The sequence below is a fragment of the Sylvia atricapilla genome, chromosome Z (assembly GCF_009819655.1).
Source record: "Sylvia atricapilla isolate bSylAtr1 chromosome Z, bSylAtr1.pri, whole genome shotgun sequence".
Taxonomy (NCBI): Eukaryota; Metazoa; Chordata; class Aves; order Passeriformes; family Sylviidae; genus Sylvia; species Sylvia atricapilla.
This window is the reverse complement of record NC_089174.1, coordinates 31,280,263-31,306,801: the sequence shown is the minus strand read 5'-3', so window position 1 is coordinate 31,306,801 and position 26,539 is coordinate 31,280,263. Positions and strand designations below refer to the sequence as shown.

The window sequence follows — 26,539 nt, the reverse complement described above, 5'->3', positions numbered from 1 at the left end:
TAGAGAACAGAGTGGGTATCTGGATGTTTATGCATTTGCAGGCCACCCATGGAAAAAACAGAAACAAACCCATTCCTTTTTGGTATGTGTTTCTATTAAGCATGTTATCCTTCTTTGAGATTGCTTTTTGGTACACTTGGACTTTGAAAACAATGCAAGGTGATTCACGAATTAATGCAGTCATACTTTGACAAGTATACATTTAACTTACTTAGGACATGAAAAGCAGAAGATGTGATGCACTTTTCCAAATGAGCATCCAACAACTGAGCTGTCTGCACTGCTTTTGAAGTGACAGCTTAGACACTGGAAATAAAGACTAACAAAAAAGAAGCTTAAAGGATGGACAAGCAAGATAGCACTGGTCTTAAGGTAAGTCTGTAGAAATAAGGTTGATAAGGAGGAAACATCTCAGCAGTTCTGATTTTTAGAGAAAACAGGAGAGTACGTGAGAGTTATGTGGACTTCGAACTACTTAAGTGGCTGTTATAAAACATACCACATGTGTTTTCATATCAGTGAAGTGCTGAGGAATTGGGTGTGGGAATTTGCAGCATAAGTTGGCTTATATGGCTTTCCACAGCAGATTTTTAGGTCTTTTTACTAGGTAAGAAATGGCAAGACCTGATTTTAGGAAAGACTTAAAATTTCCTATGTCTGAAAGACTGTTCACAACTTAGAAAGAAATCGCCAAAACTTGCAATCAGTGGAATATGCACATGTGACCCAGTAAGTCCAATGCACCTGCATTTGCTGGAATACTTGTGTTTCAAGTTCCTTATGGAGTTCAGATTCATATAAAGAGTGGGGATGGTAACAGTTTCTGATACATCCTATAAAAGATTTATTTTCTTCATTTATAAACATTGATGATACTAGCAAATGGAGCCAAAAGCTTCTATGTTGACACAGAATGACTTGACTGAGAAAATTTAATTGACAAAAATGTAATATCTTATAAAAGGTGTAGCTAGGTAAAGAATTAACATGATGTTAAACACCTGCTAAAATTTCTAGAAGTCCATGCTGGTTTTCGAAGGTCTAGTACTTTCTTAAGGCGTACCACGTGGGAAACGCAATATAAAAATCTAGAGACAAAAAAGAAACACAAGAAGGAGAAAACCATGTTTGGCAGGGGGCTGGAAACAGTTTCATTATAATCTCTGTCTTTTAAATAATAGTTAATGTGAAACCACTGCTGAGTTTGACAGCCAGTATTTCAAAGGGCCCTGAGGCATGCACAAGGACCGAGCATATTCTGTTTTTTGGGGTGCTGCTGAGACTGTGTCTGAACTGTCTCTCCCTAGTGCTCACAGAGGCTCTGCTCAGGCTCCTGCAGTGGAACTGCATGATCTGAAAGCAAGCCTCTCCTGTAGGGAGGAGGAGGAGGGAGGGCTGAGCACGACAGAGAAACATAAAAACTTGGCTGAGCAGGAAAATAAGAAATTTAGAGACCAGAAAATGGGAGAAACATCTAGAAAGAGCAAGTGGATAGGAAATGTAGATAACATCCAGAGTCAGATGGACATTGGAGCTCAAAGTCAATACAGTAGCCAAAACCCAACAAAATAAAAAGAAACAATAGCTAAGAAGCAGATGAGAGAGCAGAGCTGAGAAACCAGAGAACTGGAGCCTGGGATTTATTATAGGAAGAGAGTAAGTTTGAGATAAGTGGAAATGGAGATTGTCTGAAAAGCAAGGTTTGAGAAACAAGTTGAAGAGAACAAAGACTGGAAACAAATTCAGGATAAAGAAGAATGCTGTATGCCTGTTTTATTAGTTTACAATAGGTACAACGAGGTATAATTATTGCAGGGACTTTGTTTTGTTTAGTGGCTGTGGCCCATGGGACATTCCAGGGCTCCAGTCCTGCAGGAGACAGTGATAACTACTGAGGGGCTGTTGAAGTTCCTTCTTTAAGTTTTGTCAGTGTGGAAAAAGTGATACAGAAGGTATGTTAGGATGACTAGGAAGATCACGAAACTAAGTGTTCAGAAGTTAGGGGTTATATTCAAATTTCATCACTTTATGAAGGTTTTAATTAATACACTGGTCACATACCATTTTCTTATTCTATAATACTGCTACTGTTTCTTTTTTACCTTTTGCCTTCAATAATGTCTTGATTACCTGTGATTCAAGTCTTCATATTTCATAATTCAAGAGAATTGCTAATTTTCTCTTAGACCTTCTCGTTACTTTTACCGTAACTTGTACAATGAATTTACTTTTACAGCCCCTCGAAAAAATGATGAAGCTTTAGGAGGGGGGCTGAGATGAGGCAAACCAGAGTCAAAAAGCATATGCTGAGTTCGGGGTACCTGTGATCCGGTCTCTCAGTGCGAGAAAGACTTTGGCAGGGTGGAAGAAGAGCGCGGCTGGGCCCGAGGCTCCCCGGGCGGATGGCAGCCAAGGCAGAGCGGGTGCTCGCCAGTCCCGCATGGGAAAGTGCTGGCGGCAGCGTGCACCTCCCGGGACCGGGGACAGATAGCAGCTGGCTCACCGAGGAGTGCGGGGTAAAGGACGGCGCCCCGCCCGCCCCGCGGTGCCGCCGCGGCACAAGGATCACGGGCGCGGGGCATGGCGGCGCGGCGGGACCTGCTGCTGTCGCCGCCGGGCTCCGTGTGCCGCGGGCACTGCTGGGGACGAGCCCGGCAGCCCCCGCACCGCCACCGCGCGGACCCGCAGGTGAGGGCGGACGGCGGGGACCCCGCTGTCCCCCAGCGCGGGGGTGCCGTGTCCCGCCGCGTCCCTCCGAACGCGGCTGCCGAGCAGCGGGGGCTGCGACCGATGCTCCCCGTCCTGAGCCGGCCCCCGTGGCTGCGGCTGCAGCGGGGCAGTGCCTGCGCCTGGCGGTGCTGGGCTCGGACCGAGCGCTCGTCGGTGTGCAGCGGCGCTCACCGCGCTCGCCGGGCCGTGAGCGGAGTCCGAGCCAAGCCGCGAATGGCAGCAGGCTCCGTCTGAGGGTCCGGGCACCTTGGCGGGGACAGATCAGTGTTGGTAAAGAGCAACCCCTGGGCTTCTGCGGGCTGTTTTACTAGGGATTTGGTGTTCTGGGGCCGGTGCTGTTTAGCCCCGTGCATTTCTGCAGACGGGGACTTGAGCGGTTTTATACAAACACATGAATCTACTTGTATTCTAGCAGCCACTTTTTAGGCTTTTAGGAAAAAAGAAAAAAAAAAAAAAAAAAAAAGACTGGCCGTGGTATGAGCAGGACATAGCAAGGCAGTTTTGCAGTTGGGCTATTCTAAATAGCCATGGGTTTAGACGTAACACGTCAGAAAAGTGCCTCCGGCTTTAGTAAATTGTCACTTCTTTCTACTATGATGCTGACTGAATGCTTTTGTTTGTTGTTTTGGAGGGTGTTTTTCCTTCTTTTTTTTTTTTTTTTTTTTTTTTTTTTTTTTTTTTTTTTTTTTTTTAAATTTAAAGATGGAACATTTGTGTTTCAGATTGAGGTTTGGCGTTTAAAAAGAGAGCTCTGCTACTAGACCTAATATTATGAACCTGGATGATATTTCACACAGATCATGCTTTAGCAACATTGCTGTAGCAAAGTCTCTTCTGTATCTTTTTCTGATATACTTACTGATAAAAGAAACATGCTTACAGTGGAATAGTCTTTATATGTCTCTTTATGAACATAACTTTCAAAATACAAAATATCTGCTTGTAAACTAAGAAAAAATGAGCTACGGTTTTGAGTTGTAAACACATGAAATTAAACCACAAAATTCTGTTACCAAAGCACTCCAAGCAATTGGAGTAGCCAATTTTTAGAGATTCATGTCTTTCGGACATGCCAGTGGAATTGTAGTGTTACATATAAGAATCAGTGGACACTGATATGAACCTAAAATGAGTTTAAGGAAACATTATCATAGTTTCTTTATCTCTGAAGCATGCTCTGAAGTTGTGAAATCAATTTACAGTTTTTTGGTAGGTTTATCTTATACCATAACAATCTTATTTAAAGTAGTAGTAGGCTTATATAGTAGTATTAAAAATCACAATAAGCAGCAATTAAGTTGTTGTGTTTGGACCAGTTTCCTTAATTGTTTTGTGGTTTGATCAGGAAAAAAATGAAGATTTCATGACTGTTAGAATGTCAGGGCACAGTGACCAGCCAGTAGTGAATGTGTTGAATTATGTTGTTTCTAGTAGTAACCAGCTCATGAAGAAAACATAAAAATCATCCAGAACTACACCAGAAAAAACATTTCTCTTTGAGCTTCACCATCAGTTTTTTTGTTTTTATATTATAGGAACAGGGAGCAGATAATTGTTACTTGTTACTGCTTTCTACCTCTGCCTCTTTGTGACCCCCTAGTGAAAGGCAAAATGCTAGGTAATAAGCTTTAAAAGATCAGAAGGTGAGCTTGAAATGTCTACAGCTCATAAAGGAAAATGTAGTTTCAATAAACGTGTCTGTCCAGGAATACACATGATTATGCAGTGCAGACAATACTCTGTCTGGGCTATGGGTAAATCATTTATGCGTTTGGGTTTCAGTTTTCAAAACCGATGTTGGCACCTAAGAGTGTAGGTCTCTCTGGGGCCAGTGAAACTTTGTGTACATATTGATTGGCTTTGTGGAGAACCTCATGGGCCTGGGAACTGCACAGTGTCACTCCTTCGTTCTCCCCAGGAGTTCTTCTTTGCCTCTGCATAAATAACCACACTGGGAGGTGTCCTGAATAAAAGAAAACAGGTTTTAATAGCCATGAAGCCAGAATTGTGGAGGATTCATACTATTGTCTTTAAAGTGGGATTGCAGTACAGGATAGTACATCACAGGGAAGCTGCAGCAGTGAGACGGGAAGGTCAGTCCCTTCATGTTGCTGTCAGCACTATGCTGAACATGTCTGCTGTTACAAATAGGATGGCACAGACCATGCTGGACTGCTGTATCCCATCTGCAATGTCTGACACTGTGGCTGTAATCTGGTCTGTGGAATCTAAATGAAACTATTCCAGGAGGAAAAGTCTATATGAATTACTGCATTACTCTTCATATCTATGTTCCTACATAAGTAATTCCTTCATCTCTCCTTTTTGTGGTCCAGATTGTTTTAAGTTTATTTTTTACTTAGTAGCACTATGTTAAGTGAAAAGGTGGATCCCTGAACATGTTTTCTCCAGCAGGCTGATCTATAGGTTTTTCTCTTCTCTCCAGTGAGGTGTTGCATTCAAGCAGGGTAATCCAATCTTTTGAGAATTGCACTAATGAGTTTGAGACTCTTTGGATGGTACGCAGCACAATAAGAAGCTGAGGTGGCCACAGTTTAGCAAGTTTTGATCTTTCCTCTGTGTTCCTTTCAGACAGGCTCTATCAAATGCTCCCTTGATTCTTGTAATATATAAACTTACTATTCTGTAACATACATTCTAGGTAAAACCTTGTGATCCACTCTGTAAGACTTGAATTACCACTTCTTTTTCTTTATGTTCTCATTTCTAACATTTTCCCTCAGTTTTTGGGGTGGTCACATCTTTTCCTCCCAGCTGAAAGAACAGAAGCCCCTTTCAGAGTCCATAGCTATTTAAGTTTCAAAAAAGGAAGGTAGCATTAAGCACTCATCTTCATCTTCTCCTTAGGACTACCATTCCTTTGCATCTCTTCCATAGTGAGGATACATGCTGTTCTAAGTTGCACAGTACACTCTATCCATCTAATAGGAACAGAATGAGGCATATAAAATTAGTTTCTAAAGTTCGTTGATGTTGTTTTTACTAGGACAGAAGCTGGGTGCTGTCATGATGTATACTTTGATAAATGCTAGTCAGAGAAGGGGATTTTTAAAATCCATTGGTGATGTAACACATTGTTGTCTCAGTTTCCAAATCACAAATCCTTTTGTTGCTAGTGAAATTGGTGCTTCTGATTTTTTGTAATAATTAAGTCTTAGAGATGAAAAGCTCTGCTGAGGAATGGTATTGGGGCAGTTTCTTGCCTCCCAGCCTTCAGTGGTTTCAGGTATAATGGTCTGGATCTTGGTAGGCACCATGGCTGCACCTTGGTGTCAGCCCTGTGATGTGAGAAAATGAATATTTTCACTATTGAAGAGTTTTCCTAGTGAACATGTGCTAGAGATTGCACATGGGTGACTGGGACTCAGTCGTATCTCTGGAGGGTTGGCAACCTATTGTGACTGTAGTGTCACTTTAGGCTGCATTGTTGAGATCGGGCTGTGGAAATAGAATTTTTACCACCCTGGCTGTGGTGGGATGATCCTAGGCTTGTTCAGTCTTAGACCTATCAGTCCTACAAAACAGCACATTTTATTATCTTGTGTTGGTGCAGTTTAACCCCCAAAGCGGCATAGCAGAGCTTCTACTAGCAAATCCCAAGTGCTTATGAAATACCTCCACCTCTTCTCCTGCTGGACAGTGTTTGTGCTGGCCTTTCTTAAAGGCTGAGTGGCAGTGCTGTGCAACCTCAGCCCTCACAGTGAGCTCGTTCTGTCAGTTCTCCTTACAGCACCCTCCTTGTCTCTGCTCTGGTCCTTCATTTATCACTTGTGCAACCACAGCTCATGAGACCATCCAAACACACATACAGGCACTCTGGTGGGCAGAGAGTTAGTGGACAAGAGAGTATGCCTTGGAATATAACCTGCCTGATGGGACCCTGGAGCGACAGCCCAGCTCCGTGCCAGGAGGGCAGTGCTGATGGCTGCCAAGTCATTCTGTGCAGCCTGGCTTAAACTGCAGTCACAGATGCTCCTTTCTGCCTGGCCCTGGGGAAACCCAAGCCTTTGAGAGTCTCTTTATTGCAACTCCCAATGAATAAACAAGGGGATAAACCTGGTGTTTGAGAATGTTTTGGCTGAGGGTGCAGGAAGACCTGGTGGAGAGCTCAGGGGTAGTGTTTTACCTGGTCTCTGGGTTAAGGGGGCACAAAGATGTCCCTGCAGTACCCAGTGGCTGCTCTCAGGCCATGGCTGTCTCTTCCTCCAGCTAGCTTGTGAGTCTGCAATGTTTGATGGGTTGGTGATGTGACTTACATTTAACTGTGAGCCGGCATGGAAAAGGAAAACTGTTTTTTTTGGAAGGTGGTGTGAAGGGCAGAGCCAAGGAGAGAGGGTAAGACATGTCTAGGTAAGAAATGTAGAAGTGGGACTGACCATACCTTTAGCCTCATTAGAAACCGCCCATCTTAGAGCAGGATGTGTTTGCTCTTTCTTTATAAAATGCAGTTTCAGTTCTGTGATCTATCTTGTAGTGTGTGCAGCAGCTGCTGTATGCAACTGTTAAGCCCAAGAATATTTTGTTACTATGTGAGACAAGCAACAGAGCAAAAATAAGAATTCTGGTAGAAATGGCAGCGAACAGTCATATGGCTCCAGAGAAGAGTTGTGTGGATTGCTCACATTATGGAATTATAGAAGCACAGAATAATTTGGGTTGGAAGCAACCTTAAAGATCATCTATTCCAACCTACCTGCCACCTTCCTCTAGAGCAGATTGTTAGCAAAGTGTGACTTCCTGGGGGCCTTCATGCTTCCTCCACTTGAAATTTGAAACCTACATTTGCTTTTCTCATCAGATACTTTAGATACATCTGACCTTTAGAGAGTGACCTCTCTAGTCAACATTAAACTCTGTGCTGGGAAAACATAAAACAAGTAAAAGAAGGCTCTGATATTTACTGTCAGATTTTTTTCTCTTCCTCCTCCTGGTTTAAACTAGGAAGACCTTTGTGCTCTGTGGTTTTGAATCCTTTGATGAAAGAATGCATTTATCACAGCAATGGGTGGTTGACCTCTGTGATTGCTTATTTGCTAGGTAGGTGAGACCTGATTTAAAAAAACCAAATGGATCAACTCTTTTTCAAAGTACTTAACAAGTAGCAAGAATTGCCTTCTTATGACTGGCTTTCAAAGTGGACATCTGAATGAGACTTGAAGCATTGTATTGACCCTCTGAATAATACATTTAAAACATAATTTTCTTATGGCTTCCTGGACTTTCACTTTAAAATTACTTACAACAAAATAATTGCATATGGGATATGTAACTGGCTTTGAATATTTATAATTTTCTGATTATATGGTATTAATTAATAAAAAAACCCAACCCAAATGCCTGACTTACTTTGGGACTGACTTCTAAAATGTTGTTAGTAAGACAAGTAGAAGTATCCATTAAAAAAACCAGAAAATTTTGTCTCCAAAAGAGACACAGTAAAATAAGGCATGGTTATATTTAAAGACTTATATTCATTTTCAAATATAATTTGGATTAATTTGCCATTTCTACCTCTATTACTGGTGCCTTCTCTTGTTTGCTGTATGTTTTAGGCATCTCCTATAATTTATTCTGCAATTTGGACTGTTTTCCATCCATTAAAAATCTTTAGAAAATGTATTTTTGTATCTTTATGTATGACTAACTTGTTCAATAATCTATACTTTATGCTGCTCATTGAATTGTTTTTTGTTTTTTTTTTAAGAGATGATATACAGTATTATATTGTATACAGGGCCAAAGTAACCCAAATATCAGCTTTTAGCAAGGTGGCTGCCATCAGCCACAACCACAGATTTTTTTTTTCTTGTGTGTATGGGCCATGGTTAGGAAGCAATCAGATCCAAACTTTGTCAACAATCACTATGCTTCTAGAATCGTGAGTTTTGGAGTGGTATGCTTTAGATGCAAGGCTGAATTACTTGTCATGTCACAGAGACTTCTTGCATTTATAGTTAGGGAAACCTGTTTTTAAGCAATTTGCAGATATCTACTGCCAGTATAAGATTTCTAGCAAAGTTTCCTAAGGAATGTAAATTGTGATTTGAGATTTCTTGTGGGAGTTTTTTTGCAAAATCCTGGGCTGCTGGCAGTGGTGTTAAGGTGAGGTTTTGTGTGTCATTCCGCACCTAGTCCAGTGCCATGAGCTCCACAGAGGGGCAGGTCTGCTCAGCCCCTCCATCTGCAAACCAGGAGTTCCTCCACAAGCCCCTGCATTCTGAGCTGGGTGTGCTCTGGCAGCAGCACTCTTTGATGTGTTTTTCTAAAACATTGAATGTTAAGGGATAGCAGAAAGGCTTACTTGATTAGTTACTAAACTTAAAAAGTAGAAAGTAATAAACTAATTAAAGGTCTAATATTCCAGACTAAGCTAAGATCTCCATCAGTTCATTGTTCTCTGTGACCCAGGAGTTAAGCTGAAGCTTTTTTCACAAGGAGGGTTTTGGTTTTAGTATTTCCTGCATTTTGGTGTGATTTGGTATACATGCTGGTATTTGTTGTGTTGTGTGGTCTACTCTGGATCAGAAGCATCACGTTGGAAAGCCCATTAAAGTCAAAAGGTTTTTTTTTTTTTTGGCTAAGCTTGGGTTCAAAATAGTGCAAACAGTTTTATGAGCCCTTGATGCAAGACCCTAATCCAGAAAATCACTTAAGCATACCTACTTAGCTTTTAAGTACAGTTGATTAACTGTGAAAGAAAATGCTATAGCACTCTGTGAAGACTGAATTTATGTATTTTTGAAAAGCTAACATGCTACTTTTGTTCTGAGGGAAAAAAGCCCTAAAATCTTTCTTCAGAATGACTGATGAGTTATAAGAAGTTCTGTTATCCTTCTCTCACTTGAGCCTGCATTTATCCTGCAAGCACAGGTGACTTCTGCTAGTGTTTGTACTGTTTTTGTGAACATCTAAGAATATGTTTCCATTGGATGAGTTTGAATTGGTTACAAGGAAATAATCACAGAAATTCTCTTGTGACCTGAAATTATATACTGTCTTTAAAAGGGGAAAATATAAAATATTCTCAGTCCTACTGAATCTGAAGTCTGCCTGGAAAGGTAGTTTGAGATTAGCTGAGAGTTGTTTTATGATTGGTCATAAAAGGTGAACAATGGAAGCATTCAAATTAAATTATTTGCACAATATTTTTCAAACCTCAGTGAATTTTAGTGATGAAAATTTTCTGGTGAGCTCAATTGCTTATAATTATGCGTTTCCACAGATGTGCAGAATCTTGAACACGGGGGCAATGAAGTAGGTAAGAAAGATTGGAAAAGCAAAAGCTGCCAGTTAGTAACAGACACACCGATGCATTGCAGTGATGGAGATCAGAGGAACCATAGCATGTCTCTTACAGAGCTAGATGCTTGTCCTATGACAGCGTAGCCTGAACACAAGGAAACTCTAGAAGACCTGAGAGGCCATTGAAAATCTCTCATGAGTTCATATTTTATTGCATGTGACCATGGAGTTTTGCAATGTTCTTCTACCCTACATGAATCCAAAGTGGTGTTCTTTGTTTAGCAAGCAATTGTTATATTACTTCATACATAAGCATGCGTGGAGTGGATGCTGAACCACAAAGTTCCTGCTCTGAAAAGCTTGTGTGAGACAGCATGTTGGAAATCTCTTTAATGCTGGCAGTAATTTAACCAGCTGTAATGAAGCCATGTAGACTTTCCAGGGGTAAGAAAGGGTTTAGGAGATACCGGCATGCTTAAGCCTTGAGCTCTTGCGAAATAGTCTTGAATATTAGATTTCAGGAACTCTGGCTACATTTCGGGTATCTAATGTTACTGCAAGTGACTTGCTGTATGTGAAGTTAATTTCAAAAGAGTTTAAGGTATTTTAGGGACATTTAAGGTATTTTAGGACACTCTGCTTGCAGTGGATTCTTGCACTACCTGTAATAAGGGGAAGCTCTTTCCCTCCTCTGATGTCTTTGAATAAAGGTTGGTCAAAGACTGCACCATGCTGACTTCTCACAGACCTGAAAATAGTACCTCCCTCCTCCACAGGCACTAACAGTCAGTTTGGATATTTAAGATATTTCTGATTATTGACATCATCAGTAAGGTTGTTTACATGTCCTGTGTGCTTAAGTACTGAGGCAATTCTATTCGCCCCATTATCACTTGTTGCCTTTTAAAAGAGTGTTTGCCTTCATCTAATAATTTTCAGGGTAAGAAAAGGTTGTATGAAAGTATGTGATGCATAACTTTTATTTATTTATTGCTTAAATTCTGATGAACCTGTTCAACAATGCAGAAAATACTGGTCCTAGTAGTTAAGGTCTTTCAGAAAACCCCAGTTCTTTGAGAGTGACATTGTGTACTGGAGTCACTAAACACAGAGCGTATGCAGAGCTGAGGTATGGTGCTTGACAGAACTTTTCAGTTCTTGAAGTACTGTTTTGGCTAAGACACTGTGTTTCTCTGTTATCAGTACAAATTTGTTGCAGTTTCAGTAAGCTACTTACAACTTGATTGTTCTGCCTAGTTTCCAGCATAACTGTACTTTGCCTAAATGAACTAACCTGTTATGTAAACTGGCTTGTCATTTTGTGATTTCTAATTATCTGCACCTGTCTGGAGCCACAATGTATCATTAAAAGCAATTGCTCGTGTTTTGTCCAAAAATTTGCAGCAGAGATGTGTGCCTTTTATTTTTCTTTTTCAGGAAATTGAACAGTCTCCAGAGCAGCATGGTGTTTAATTAGAAAATATGTGCCCTTCACCCTAAAGTGTGCATAAGTATAGCTGAGGATACTAAAAGATTGCTGTTTCATATTGACAGTGTAACCTAGTTTTCCTGAGCTTAGTACTTGACCACTGAACAGTGCTTACTGTCTGGTCTTGAAGGAGCTGAATGTTTCTGGCACTCTTGGTTTAGTAAAGTTAATTTTAGAGCAGGAAGGGTGTACATTAACCCCTTACTTAGCAGTGTTTATTTGTCACAATGCCTCCACAGGCTTTGACTTTGGCAAGCCTTTGCAGGGATGGTGGTGGAGGGGTGTGTGGGCTGAGGCAGGAGAAAGCAGATTCAAAATCTGAAGCATTTAGGCATTTTTGGTGGATGGGTGGATGATGAAATCAGTGAGGGGAGCAGCAACCAGGGGCTCACAGGGCTTCCTTGCCCTGTCCTTGGAGGGTGGTGAGCCTCCAAGGTCTGTGCACCAGCCCAGCCACCCCAGTGGGATGGTGGCACAGTCATTCCCCTTGCTGATAGCACCCCTGCATTTTGAAGGACCTCTGTACCAGGCTGGGTTTTTAGGTTTTGTCTGCTGTCACTGCTCAACAGAAAGAACTTGAAAGAAATGGGTGGTGCATATGTTTCCCTATATTTTACACTCTGATCTTTTTCTTTACTGCTGGAAACCTTAATTTTTGAACATTTTGACCTGACAATGTCCCTTTAATACCATATTATGCAAGGATCTCAGATATTAAAGATATTGGAAAAGTGATTAAAAGCAATTTTCTAAAAACTACTCATGTGCCTTAAAGTTCAGAGCCAAACTCTTGCCACTCCATTGACTAAATCAGTCTAGAAATCTCCAAAGCCTCTTCTGTGGCAGGGAATTATAAGCAGCAAACCTAATCCTCAGACTGGTGAGAAAAGAGAAGCCAAAACTCCCAAACAAAGGTCTCAGGACTTCTTTAGAAGAAAATCAGGAGGAAAGCTGCAATTTAAATTTGGCTTCAGGTCTTTGTTATATCAGAGTAGAAATTTGCCAGCCAGAAAGAATATGTAGTCGTATTTTTGTCTCCTTTAGGATTTGGTGATGAAAAGGATACATGTTGATAATGGCTGAGGTATATGAACCTCACTGTAGTGACAGGAAACATTTTAATTTATTGTTGGAATTTAATTAAATTATGACAGTTGTGGAATATTATTCAGAACTTTGTGAGCAGAGATGTACATGCTACAGAAGTCTTTTACTAAACTAGGAATCAAGAGCTAGACTAGAAAAGTGCAGTTTAGAAGTCTCCTCTTTTCATTTTTACTTGCCCAACCCTGAACCCATGGATTATTCTAAAAAAGTGTGAGGTCACAAACTCCTTTCCCCAATGATACAGTCATCCTAAAAACCTATGTCAAGCCTTAGATTAAGAAATTAATGTTAAGATTCTGCTATAAATTTTACATACTAAGTTAAGATTTTACCTATAAAAATTAAGAATAATTACTTAATTAAGTCACAGAGATTTCAAAGTTCACCATCCAACAGTTACTGCTCCTTTCAGGGAATTTGCTCCTGATAAACCTGAAGAGAAAGGTTCAAAGATTTCCAGTGAGATTCTTTAAAAAAAAAAAAAAATCTGTGTGCCATGGTGGCTGTTCAGTTTGCTGAGCTGTAGCAGGCATCACTGACACAGCATACCAGGAGGCAGTGGAGAAAGCCCATCTGTCCTGCACCCTGAGTGCTAGGTCTTGGTCCCTGCTTTTGCATTTCACTCTACACTTAGTTAAGCAAAATGTAACCAGAATGCCTCTCTTCTTGACTATGTGAAGAATAATAAAAGAAGGACTCAACCATCTCTCTCAGGTAAAATGAAAATCTTGCCTTTTTTGACACATCTTTAGTAAGATTGCAGTTTGCTAGTCTTCTGGCAGAAGGAGAATGCAATTCTTAAAGCATCCTGTCTACTTTCTATATTGTACATGTGTTTGACAGAACATCTAAATAATTTTCATAATGGCAATAAATTTTAATATTGATCTTCTTGGCGAATTCTGTAAAGCTTGGAGGTGAAGGGCTATGACTGTTCAGAGCTGTAGCTTCAGCTTGTAGACTTACACCTAACATGATGGGGATAATTCTACATACAGAATTCTAGAATTATAGATAATTCTATATACAGAATTATACCTCCTGGGGAGTTATCTATATACAGACATATTGTCATTACAGAGCAATTTTTTGACATCATGTTCCAAAGTTCAGGAATGCATTTATATTTGAAATGTCTTTTTAGCCCCCCAAATCTTGGATTGAAGAGGTCTTCAGTAAAAGAGAATGTGCACACATTATCCCCAGCTCAAAAGATCCACACAGGTAAAACAAAGATTTTCTCTTATTTTCTGTTACATTTTAAAAGAATCAGAATAGTTAGGGTTGTATTTAGTTTGGATGGTGTTTTTTATTTTCTCAGTCAATGATTGCTGGTCTATGGGTTTTCATGGATCCCGTCACCAGTCTGTTTTAAATGAAACTGTTTATTTGAGTTAGAAATTGACAGCAATTAACCTTACTACTCTTAGATCTGTTACTCTCAGTCTGATAACTAAGACAGGTAAGGTATCCAACAAAGAGATTGAATTACTTGGCGTTACTGTTACTTCCTCAGAATAATTACTGGTGCTGATCACATCTTCTGATAAGGGAATTTCTGATCATACTGGTGTAGGGTATGGAAAGAGTAAGGAAGAGATCAAACCCTCAACCTGTGTTTTAGCACCTGAGGAAGCAAACATAACTTGGCATTCTGCATTATGTATCTAGCAGATGGTGTGGCCTAGATAAATTTGAAGAGATCATGTTCTGAGAATGTAAACTTGTAATTTTGATTATAGGGTTTTGAACACATGGAGAGTGTAGCATATGTAAGATAGATAACTCATCCATGAAATACAGATCTGACATACAGTCTGAGCTGTGAAATGCCAAACAAATCACTGAAGTTATCCAGTACATTTTCCAGGGATTAGTGTTAGAGATGACAGCCTGTTTTGTTGTTGATGAGAATTCTTTCACTGTTGAATTCATACTGTAAAAATAGCATTAAAGCTGTCTTGTTTTACACAAGCATATATAAATTATCCACCTTTTCATCACAGATGTCCTGCAGGATGCCAGGTGTGCCATAATTTAATCAGGTAAGAGTGCATAAGTCTTTATGTACTATTTTTATAGGGACCTAGTAATAAGCAATCCTAGTCAAGAAAGCAATGACAAGAGAAATATCCGTGTTGTTTTATGGTCAGAGCAGCATTTCTAGGAATGTGCTGGAGAATGCTTAGCATAAATAAAAGTAGAATAAATTGTGTGATAATCTTTGATTTATTTACAATAGAAAATTCTACCCAACTACCTTGTGTGCATAATTTTGTTTTAATCATTCCTGAGGAATGAAAGGCAGAAATGTGTCTTTAAATGAGAGTTAATTCCAGCTATATTCTAGATTATATGAAGGAGAGCAAGTCTATAGCAATAGAGGACAGTGAGAATTATGGAAAGAAAAAGAAAATTAAGGGAGAAGAAAAAGGGTAAAAGGAGCATCCCCAATAATAGGTTTTTTGAAGATTTTTCATCTTTTCTGCAATGAGGATTCTGAATCTGCTTTTAGGAAGACAAACAACAAAAATTTCATTACTTTGGTGCTTTTAAAATGTGCTCTCTTTCAGGGAAATTTTATTTTGTGAGTTGTATTTATTAGTTGTTTTCAATCCACTATTAGTCGTTCTGATGGTACTACCATACACATTTTGGTACTGTATATTCATAATAATGCATATTTTTATTTGTGCTGGCACTGTAAGGCAACTGATTTGAGTTTCTGTTCAGAAAGCGTGATCTCCTTCTAAGAGAATCGTCTCATGTATATCTTGCTTTAGAGCAGAAGAAGAGATATTAAAAGATCTTTGCAGATCTTCTGAAAGAAGAAATGCAAAGGATGTTTTAATGTTTCCTGCTAACTTGCAGATACTCAGCTGGGTATCACAGCTAAAATTACATTGTCCTTCAGAATATGGTAGTTTAACTTCATCTCAATCTACAGCAGTTCTGTAGTTCTCCCCCTCTCCCTCAGTGATCATGTTGTTAATCAGTCTGGGACAAAAATTAACCCACAGAAGTGTAAAACCAAACCAAGATTAATTTTCACCAAATCAACCTCCTAGTCAAGCACAGTATAGCTGCATAAATGTGAACAAAACACTAGGAGAGGGAGGAAGAGAATCAGAAAATGTATGCTCCACTGGATGGATTTGTTCTATCTTTCACCTTTTTCTGTCAAGACATGCTGCATCTTTGTGTGTCTTTTATCTTGTAGTTGTTTCTTTCAGTTTTTGCTGAGCATTTTCATGCTGTTTACATTAACATGAATCCAGTCTGTTGGTCTGTCTATGTTTGCAGAATGTGCGTGGGTGTCTAATGTACATTTCAGTCAGCCCTTTTCTTACAAGTTTATTTTCCAAATGTTAACTGTTCTTTTCTTCTTGAGTATCTCAAGATGTACAGAGAGCTATGTTCTAGGAAAAATTTTCTGTTCCTAACACGGAGAAATAATTTCCATAGGATTGTTATGAGTGGTTATATTGTATTAGATCAGCCATGAAACAGGTTTTGGACCTCCTGAGTTCTATAGTTTTCCACAACAGTCAAAGAATCATGTGGATATACTTGATGCCTACTATAATTTGACCTAATATTGTAGATAAATAAAATCTCTTAATGATTTCTTTTGTAGAGAACTTCCAAAGTTTGCAAGCAGTTCGTGAATGGAAACAGTTTGTGAATGGGTTATGCAACTAACTTGCTAATTCTAAGTAGAATTACTCCATTTAGAAGTTGCTAATCAAATTTGAGTAACTTACCAGCACCTTTTCCCATGCTCCCCTGGTGAACTGAAATGGGTCTCTATCTACTCTCCTGTGCATTTCTCACACTAACATCTCAAACAGCAGTTAGAATGAACTCAGTATATGAGTATTCAGAAGTGAGGTGTCCATTTCCTGCATCCTTATGCGTCTGAAATGTTCTTGCAACTTGTCTATTTATCTCACCTTTAAGGCATAAGTTTTAGACACATCTTCTGAATTTCTGCCTGTGAGGACACTGGATATTGTAGTCTGACTCCTGCAGTTACTTTTATTTCAAAGTGTGACTTTTCTAGTAGCCTGCTTTTATGTTACTGATGGTGTTCCCACCTTCTCTGGTAGATGGTGAGGTTTTGAGGCAAAAAAGGAAAAGTCATTGCAAAGATGCTTTGTGTCAATCCATATCCATATATCCATAGGATCACAGGGTAACTCAGGCTGTCAGGGACATGGTCTCTAGTATGCTCTGCCGGGGGCTCAGATGAAGATGCTTCACTCAGTTGTGTGAAACCCCCAAGGATGGAGATGACCTACCCTCCCCAGTTCCTGACTCCATCACTGGGTTGTTTCCAGTAGGAAAAAAATCTTCTTATTATTTCCACTCTCAGACTCCCACGTTTCAGCTGCACTGCTGCCTCTCACCCTCCTGCCATGCATCACTGAAGAGCCTATCTACATCTGCTGTACCCCATCCTATCAGTGCTGGGTGTGCTGTTGGAGCCCCTGAAGCCATCTCTCATCCCAGCTGAACCATCCCATCCAAAAGCCTCTTCTCAGAGACAGAGGGGTCCAGCCCCACCATCCATCACCAGAACAGTCACTCTGCCCCTGAAGCTTCCCCACTTTGCTGATGTCTCTTCTGTGTTATGGACTGAAGTTGGAGGTGACAAGTTGTCAAACTTCAGTGTCTGAAGTTGTCAGACGGGGGGTGACAAGCACCAAGCAGAGGGGATGGACTCTGCTGTCCCCTGACCCTGGGCCATGTCCACTCGTACCACTTCGGGCACATCTGACCCTTATTGCTGCCCAGGCACATGGATGACCCTGGCTTAGCCCACCAACACCCAACTCCATGTCCCATTCCCTCCATTCCCTTTTCCAGGTTGCAAGTGGACAGGCTAGACAGGAATGGCCCTGTAGAGACTATGAGGAACCCTTCTTGGTACTACTGGCCCACCATTCAGTCAGGTCCTCACCTGCCAGTCTGTCATCCCTCCCACACTGTACTGTCACAGCCCAGCTGCAGAAGCCTGGCTAGGGCAAAGGCAGGTGCTCTCCTCTCATCCCCACAATTACGTTGCAGAAGGCAGTGAGATGGGTCAGATATGACTGACCATTGATCCTTGCTTACTGCTTCCTGTCACTGTCTCCTCCTTCACGTGCCCAGATGTGTTCTCCAGGAGATCTCACACCTTGGTTTTACCTCAGAATTATGGCCAGATGGCTGGCCTGTTGTTCCCCGAGTGGCTTTTGCCTGTTTTGATGCATGACATTTACCTCTTTTACCAGTTATTTGGAACACCCTGATCTTCACAGCCTTGGAATCTGGCTGTACAAGGTCATCAGTCACCTTCCTCAGCACCCTGGGGTGCAGCCTGACATGTGTGTGAAACAAGTGTTCCTGTGCTATTCTGCCTCAAACATAATCTCAGCCTGCTAGTGCCACTCCACCATGAGCCCTGTCTCCCAGAGTGCAGGACACACTTACTTTGCCAGTTTGCTTTTGCAGAGCATTGAATCAATCAAATGTACTTTGCCTGGGCTGAAAAAATGGAGTGCAGACCTAATTTCATGGCTTCTGGGTATCAAGAAGTAACTTACTAAACCAGCTTGCTTCCTGCATTTCTTTTGGGTAGTTTTGAGTTTGGTTTTAGTTGGATGGTTAGTTGGTTGGTTTTAAAAAAAAATCTGTTTCTCTGTCACCAGTTAGCTCTCTCCCATCTCTACTGAAAACTCTCTTTTAGAATGCACATGTCCAGAGTCTTGCAGGTGTTTACATCTGACCTGCCCCTAAAGGGACAAAGAGTACAGCTGAGGCCTGAGGCAGTCGTTGAGTTTGGGCTGTTGAAGGAGGTTTGATTTCTTAAAAGAGGAAAAGTGAAGAATTTATCTCCATTTCCTAAGGTTTATTAACTTCTGAAAAGTGTAAAGGAGAACTGGACTGTCAGTTGTCACTGTGAATTACACTGAAGTTAATCCTGCAGAAGACACTGAAGCCTGTTGAAGCCTGTGTGAGAGCAGTGATGGAATTTGGAGTCTGGGTTATTATTCCAGATGCAAACCTTTAATGCTAACTGAGTTTCTGGTATCTTTCTGTCCTGTTTCTGGCTAGGACAGGGTTTTTCTCTACTGCCTCGGGTGATTTCCAAGGCTTGGGGGGAAGGGAAGCTCTTCTGGGGAGGGCGGATCCCTTCTGGGTCCAGGTAGTGTGCTCTTGTCTATTGTCAGGGGCTTCCTCTGTGAATCATTCATTTCTTGTGTCCCTTGTCATCAGTTTGTTGCTACTGTTTGTTTCCTTATCTCGTTGCTGTTTCCAGCAAACTGTTCTTATCTTAACCCATGATCTCTATCTTTTGTGGCTTCAGTTCTCCTCTCCAGCCCCAACAGGGGGAAGGACAGAGGGAGGAGGAGTGAGCAAACCATGCATGGTTTGACATGTTTCAGTGGGAACATTAAACTGAGGAATCACAGAATCACAAGGTTGGAAGAGCCTTTTACGATCATTGAGTCCAACCCAGGCCTAACACCTCAACTGAACCATGGCACTGAGTGCTACATCATATCTTTTCTTAAATATCTCCAGGGATGGTAACTCCACCACCTCTCAGGCAGATGATTCCAGTACTTTATCAGTCTTTCCATGAAAAAATTTTCCTAGTATACAACCTTTACTTCCCTTGGTGCAACTTAAGACTGTGTCTTCTTGTTTTGTCAGTTGCTGCCTGGAGAAAGAGACCAACCCCACCTGACTGCAGCCACCTTTCAGAAAGTTGTAGAGTGATAAGGTCACCTCTGAGTCTCCTTTTGTCCAGGCTAAACAACCCCAGCTCCCTCAGTTGTTCCTCACAGGGTTTGTGTTCCCAGCCCCTCACCAGCCTTGTTGCCTCCTCTGGACACGCTCAAGTGTCTCAACATCCTTTCTAAACCATGGAATACCATTTCTAAAACACGGCAGCCTTATTTGGCCCTTAATGTTCAGCAGGAAGAGCTGAGGTAACAACTGATCAGTCTAGAGCCAGTTGAAAACAGTTTGATCTCAGTATTTTTTGCAGTTGATGTGGAGCCACTGGTCACGATGCTAGTAGGTCTGTTCGTGTGGCTGTGGTACCCAGTACTGTGCATATTACCATGTGTGCTCCTTGCAGCGCTCTTTTTCTAAGTAGGGGGAAGCATCAAGATTGCTTTTTTGCTGTACTGTGTGATATCAGCTTATGGCATCATTGCATCAAGGGCAATGACGGCCATTGTGATGTGTATTCGGTGGTGCTCTCCTAACCTTATCTTGGGTGCTACTTTGTGAGTCCATTAATAATTGTATCAAGTCCAGGGTGAGAACAGGGGGGGATTGTTTTCTCCAGCTTTTCAAACCCTTTTCCTCCTTCAGGTCTGTTATAACAGCTCTGGAGAATTTTGAATTTCTTTTGGATGTTGAGGAAACCATGTTCTTGCTAAGTCTGTCAGTTCCCCCCATATGGTCCACATCATGGTTAGAGTTAAGAAAAAGATTTCTGGGGGATTATTCAGAGTTCTGCCCCAAGGGTGGACAGTCATGAGTGGCATGCAATGTGGAAGGACATGGGCTGGTATTTGGAAGATTTCTGCAGTGATTTGGAAGTTTACCCCTGAACAACTATAGGATATGATAAAATATATCATGGAAAATGCTGTGGCAGTTCCAGAGAGGTGTGAAGTTATGCAGTGTGCTCCTTATAACATTGCTCAATACTAGAAAGTGCCCTCAGAGAGAGGACAAGGAAAGCAAAGCAAGAGGCACTGTGGCCACTCAACTGCAGCTGAACCAGAGGAACAGCCAGTGCCGGTAGCTGTGACTCCTACAAATGAAGAAATCCAAGACCAAATTGGTTCACTTAGTAAGGGCTGAAGAGGAAGTAGGGCCCTCATGAAAGAAGGAAAAGGGAGGGCCAGATCCCCTGATCCCTATCCCTGGGTGAGCTGCAGAGTGCGCAAGAAGATTTCTTGCACACTGTCTGACCTGGCTGCTCCAGTGCTGCATTATCACAGCTCAGGATATGAAACTAGATGATAATGAGCCGAGTAGCTGGCATCCCTCTCCCAGGATGTGGGCACTGACAAGGGGATTGGGAAGAGGACAGAAGTTCTCAGCCTTTGCAGATGACTGCTGTCAAGTGTGAGAGAAAGGTGCTCTCTCAAGGATGATCTAGCAGCACACTTGGGCAGGTGTGACACCACGGAGGGAGGAACCCAGTACCTGAGAGAACTGGCTGTGCTGGAGATAATCTCTAGGGATTCAAATAATGTGCAGTTCCCTGTAGATCCAGATGAGGTCCAGTGTGCACAATCCATGTGGCAGAAGTTTGTGTGGACCACACGATCATCGTGCACCAACTCATTGGCATGGATGTCCATGAAAGGAGAACAAACAGTGCTTCAGGTAACTACTGGATTCCAGAAATATGAAAATAATTTTTTTGTTTCCCTACGAACTTGCACCTTGTTTGTGGAAGGACTGTCCAAGACTGCTCAAGACTGCAGACAGATTCAAAAGGCTCAAATAAGGTAGAGAGGAAATGTCTCATACTCCACCAGTAAGGACCTGAGTCTGCTATTGGGAGCAAGTGCCCCCATTCAAGAGAGAGGGTACACACAATGAGGCAACCTGTGGTTTTTGTTGTGTGATCATGGAGAGGCCATATGGAAGTGGGATGGAAAAATTCTCCTGAAGACTGCTTTTGCCATTAACCAAAGTTAGGCCAAGGGACCTGCCCAGGAAATTGAATTTTTAGGAGTAAATTGACAGGATGGATGTCATCAGATTCCAATGGATATGGTCAACACATTAGTAGGTGTGATCCCAGCCAGGAAAGAAACACAGGCTTTCCTAGGTGTTGTGGGCTTTTGAAGGATCTGTGTTTAGGATTACAGTCAGACTGAAAGTCCTATTGATCAAGTGACCTGGAAGAAGAATGATTTTATGTGGCATCCTGAACAACAAGCTTTTGAGCAAATCAAACTGGACACTGATTATGCTATAGCCCTTGGGCCAGTCACAAGAGGACAAGATGTGAAAAATGTGTTCTACATTGCAGATGGGGAGAATGGTCCTTTCTGGAGTCTCTGGCAAGACGTACCTGGGGAGGCTCAAGGATGACCCCTGTGGTTCTGGAGTCAGGGGTATTCTTGGTTGAGGAATGGGATTCTCCAATTCAGTGCCCCCACCAAGAATCTCCAAAACCACATGCCATGCCTCTCTCTCCCACTCCATCTTACCCTCCCTCTTTCCACTGTAGTGGAGTGAAGGAGTGAAGCTGAGAATTGAAGACCCAAAAGACAGAAGATCATGGTTTGAGATGAGAACAATTTACTGGAAACAATAATTTGATAAGGAAAAAAAGCAAAAAATAACAGCAACAATGTTAATCTAAAATGTGCACAAAAAAAATAAATTAGAAGAGTGATCATGCAGAAATGCTCACTGTGGAGCTTGTGACTGAAGCAGGGCCAGCCTCACTGCTATGTCCCTCTTGGGACTGGCACTACCTGGACCTGTCTCTGGCTTGAAACCAGCTCCCTCCAGTTGCAGAACTGAAAGTCATCCAGCTGGCTTTAGATGTCACTGTATGACAGAAATGGCCAGTGCTCTACCTTTATATTGACTCGTGAATGGTAGCAAATGCTCTGTGGGGGTGGCTTGAGTGGTGGAAAAAGATAAATAGGCTGTGCAGAGGTAAACCCATCCAGGCTGCTGAAATGCAGACAGACATCACTGCCTGTGTAGGGAAGCTGGCTGTAAAAGCACATCATGTAGATCTACACACATGCAGGAGATGGGCTGCTGAGGAACATCACAGCAATGAGCAGGTCATTGAGCTGCCAGGATTAAAGTGTCTCCTGATTAAAGTGTGGCCTGGATAGGCAGCATATGGGTGAATTATTCCTTGTTCATTGGGCCCATGACACCTCAGGTTATCACAGATACAGCAATACAGATGGGCTTGTGATAGAGGGATGGACTTAACCATGGACACTATTTCCAAGTGATCTGTAACTGTGAAACATGCACTCTGATCAAGCAGGCCAAGTGAGTAAAGCCTCTGCAGTGTGGGGGAGGATGGTTCAAATATAAATGTGGAGAGACCTAGCAGATCGATTCCATAGGCCCCTGGTCCAGAAAGCACAGATTGAGTGGGTATCATGTTCCCTGTCATGCCCTAACCTCTGTGAAAATTGAATGATATGGTGGACTGTTGAAACCACGCTGAAATCAGTGGGTGGTAGGACCTTCAAATACTGGGATCTGCATTTAGGTAGGTCTGGTTGGCTAATACCAGAGACTCTGCCAATTGAGCTTGCCCTGCCCAGTCAAAACCTTCATATAATGTAGAAGGGTAGAATGGATAAAGTACCCATGGTGCATATGAGGAATATGTTTGGGAAGACAGTTTGGACTAGTCCTGTGTCAAGCAAAAGCAAATCCCACCCATGGGAATGTTTTTGTTCATTTACCTGGGTATGCTTGCTGGGTAACACAGAAGGACTGTGAAACACAATGTGTACCTGGAAAGGGGTTTGATTTTTGAGTGAGAACAGTCTGTAATGTCAAGCTGTGTGTGTGTTGCTGGTTGCTGAATGACACTGGCACCGTGGGCCATAGATGCCATGGACAGTGAGTCTGGACTGCTCCAGATACACTGGTCATGAGCTCGTGATGCAGCTTCCAACAGCCTGACAGCACACCAGCCCTCCTGCTCTCGAAGACATCCAGAGCTAATGGAACTCACAGTCACAGACTCAATGAACTCAACAGACATCTTCGAAGGACAGCCACTGACTATGATACCTAATCTTGTCTGCGAGTGTGTGTGTGTGTATGTATGTATGTATATAACTGGAAGGTGTATGATTTGGTCATGAGGCAGATGATATAGAATAAGGGGTGAAACATGTCCTTGTTCCAGCCAGGACAGAGTTAATTTTTGCAGTAGCCAAGAAGGGACATGGCTAGGACCTAGGGATTATTCTCTACCACCCTTCATCACTGCTGGGAGTGAGGAAATCTCTTCCAGGGAGAATCACAGAATATGTTGAGTTGGAAAGGATCCACAGCAACCATTGAGTCCAATTCCTGGCCCTGACAGGACTATTCCCAAGAGCCATATAATGTGCTGAAAAGGTCCCCTCTGTTGGGTTGGCCAAGGGAGTGACCAAGAGAGTGGTTAGGTATTGTCAGTTGTTGAGGAATTTCTGTGTGATATGTTCATTTCTTGTGCTGTCTGTTATTAGTATTGTAACTGTTTGTTATCTTATCTCGGTGTTATCAGTAAATGAAATGGATTGTTCTTATCTCATTCTTGATCTACTTTGCCTCACATTCTTTTCTCTGGTGCACTGCAGGGAGAAGGGAAGAGAATGGGGTGAATGAGTGAGTGATGTGTGGCTTGGAGAATCTCAGTGGGAGCATTAAACTGAGGAGTACCATACTAAACCATGACAACCTCCCTCAATACTGCACTTCAATCCACATATTTTGTATAAACACTTTCCTGGCTTCCAAGGGTCACTGTGAAATTTCCCTCCTGACTGTTGAGGATAACTCCTAGATCTTTCTTTAGTACTTAGAATAACTGGCAGCAATACTCACAGCAAACCTCAGTGTCCTACAACATTCCTCTGAAGTGGAACATGTAAGACCAGTAAATCCAAGCTACATTGCTGAGGTCAGAATTTCTCAAACTGTTACAGAATCCCACAGAATCACAGCACAGTTTGGATTGGAAGGGACCTTTGAAGAGTATCTAGTCCAACTGCCTGAACTGTTTTTAGTGTTCCCCAGGTAGAGAACAGATTCTGTACCAAACTATACATAATTAAGATATAATTCAATGTTATTTTGCTATTATTGCAATTTTTTCCCACATGGTTAATTTTTACTGCATTCCATGAGAGACAACTACTGTATTTTTTTCTTTGCAGGAAGTTATTTGGGCTATGGACGTGTAAAATTGCGTGCAAGTGAGTTTGATGTAAAATAATATCTGTATTTTTAATGTGAGGTGTTGCTGTGGACGGCTGATTGGAGAACACCCAGGAATAGAATGCAGCTGGCCTGTTTATCAGGCTGGTTCACAGGGCGACGGTGGAGAATGGTCTGTGCAAAACCATACAAAGATGAGTCCAACAGATGCGTTTGGTACAATCAATTTTCAAGATGGAGACCACACTTACCATGCCAAGGTAATAGGTGCTGTGTTTATATGTCTGACTTATTTTTGTAATTTCAGAATAAGAAAAGAAAGGTAAAAATTGGATTGGGTGAATATCAGATTGATTATTTTAAAAGGGTAAGGGAATCTGAAAGTAACCCAGATTAAAATTTGTGTATATTTTTATGTTGAACTTCACTGTGGATGGGGATATGCTGTCTATATTGCTCATATGCATTTTTATGCTCATGTATTTAGGGTAGTAGACAGCTCTAATCCTTCACAAGATCTACAGGACTTTAATGCTTAGAACTTTTTTATGTGTTGCAGTTTCTTCTCCTGAAGTATTTAAAAGATGTTTATTTTACCCATTATTTTCCTTTCCAGTATATTAGACTTTCCTATGATAGCAATTTGGATCAGCTGTTGCACCTCATGGCTAAAGAATGGCAGATGGAATTGCCAAAGCTAGTGATCTCTGTTCATGGAGGCATTCAAAATTTCAAGCTTCCCTCAAAAGTCAAGCAGGTTTTCAGCAAAGGGCTGGTGAAGGCAGCTGAGTCTACAGGAGCATGGATAATTACAGAAGGCATCAACAGCGGTAGTGTAATCTGTTTTCTCTGTTTCCATTTTTCTTTTGGCATTTTTTCCCTGCATAACAGCTTCTACATTTAGGTGAAATAGAGTGAAATTGTTTGAAAATTGGTGATATGTTAATACAAAATGAAGAAATTTTTATATAAAGAGCAGCGGATAATTCAAAGAGTGGGATCATGTTCTTTCCTGTTGACAGGCATTAAGAATATTTTAGTTAAAGAGCAGAGTATTCTATGTGTGATAAGAAACACTGCATATAGCCAGAACTTATTTGCAGTAAATTTATCTGCCTCATTAAAATAAAGCTTCATTAAAATAAAGGTTCTATGGACTATGATTAGTGTTTTTGAAAAAATTTTCAAAGCTCAATTTAACTTGTATTTTATAATTGATAACATTTTTAATCAGGATCGTTTATTAATTAGCCTATTAGTACATGAAAATCCTTTTAGACTATTCTCAAAAACTCGGGTCAGTAAAATGTGGAAATGAAAGTTTTACTTCTTTAACTGTTACTCAGTCTGAGGATCTTACAGGAGAACTGTCCTAGGCTTTCATATAATTAATGAAGTATTAAGGATGTGAAAAGCACCATTAGCAACGTGTTAGAGTATTATTAATTAACAATATGTGCTGAGTTTGAAGCAGTGGTACATTACACCTGAGCTGTGAAGTGTACATCAAATATACAAGTTAGGGATGATGTTTTGGTTTTGTTTGAAACATAACTACAGTACATATTAAGTGCTGTAAAAATTAAGTGCAAAATCTTTCTTGGTGTCCTGTAGCAGGTCTCTGAATATAGAAGAAAAATTATAATTTGATTATCTGTTTAGGAGTGTCCAGACATGTGGGGGATGCACTGAAAGGCCGTGCCTCACCACACCTGAGAAAGATCTGTGCGATTGGGATTCCTCCATGGGGCATCATTGAGAATCAGAGGGATCTCATTGGAAAAGATGTGAGTTGGATGTGTTTTAATAATAAAGCATTCATGTTCGTGGGATGTTAGATTTTTCTTGCACACTTGATTTTCTTCTAGATTAACTTCACTAGTCTGATATTTTTTCACTATTATTGAGGCTTAGATTTTACTCAGCAACAGAATTTTGTGGCATGTTGAGGCAACATGAGGCAACTCCAACAGAATGTTGAGGCATTGTATTTTGCATTTGTGTATGAAT

At 41.3% G+C, this 26,539-nt stretch overlaps 1 protein-coding gene across 1 annotated transcript in view; it reads left to right on the top strand.

The window, feature by feature from the left end:
* The first annotated feature begins 219 nt into the window (after positions 1 to 219).
* LOC136373788 (transient receptor potential cation channel subfamily M member 6-like) overlaps positions 220 to 26,539 on the top strand; it is a 65,852-nt gene continuing 39,532 nt past the window's right edge. The window contains exons 1-6 of the mRNA XM_066338765.1: positions 220 to 372; positions 13,734 to 13,813; positions 14,596 to 14,634; positions 24,609 to 24,789; positions 25,146 to 25,359; positions 26,192 to 26,316. Of these exons, the coding sequence (XP_066194862.1) occupies positions 343 to 372; positions 13,734 to 13,813; positions 14,596 to 14,634; positions 24,609 to 24,789; positions 25,146 to 25,359; positions 26,192 to 26,316 (669 nt within the window). The 5' untranslated portion in view covers positions 220 to 342. The remainder of the gene's footprint in view (positions 373 to 13,733; positions 13,814 to 14,595; positions 14,635 to 24,608; positions 24,790 to 25,145; positions 25,360 to 26,191; positions 26,317 to 26,539) is intronic.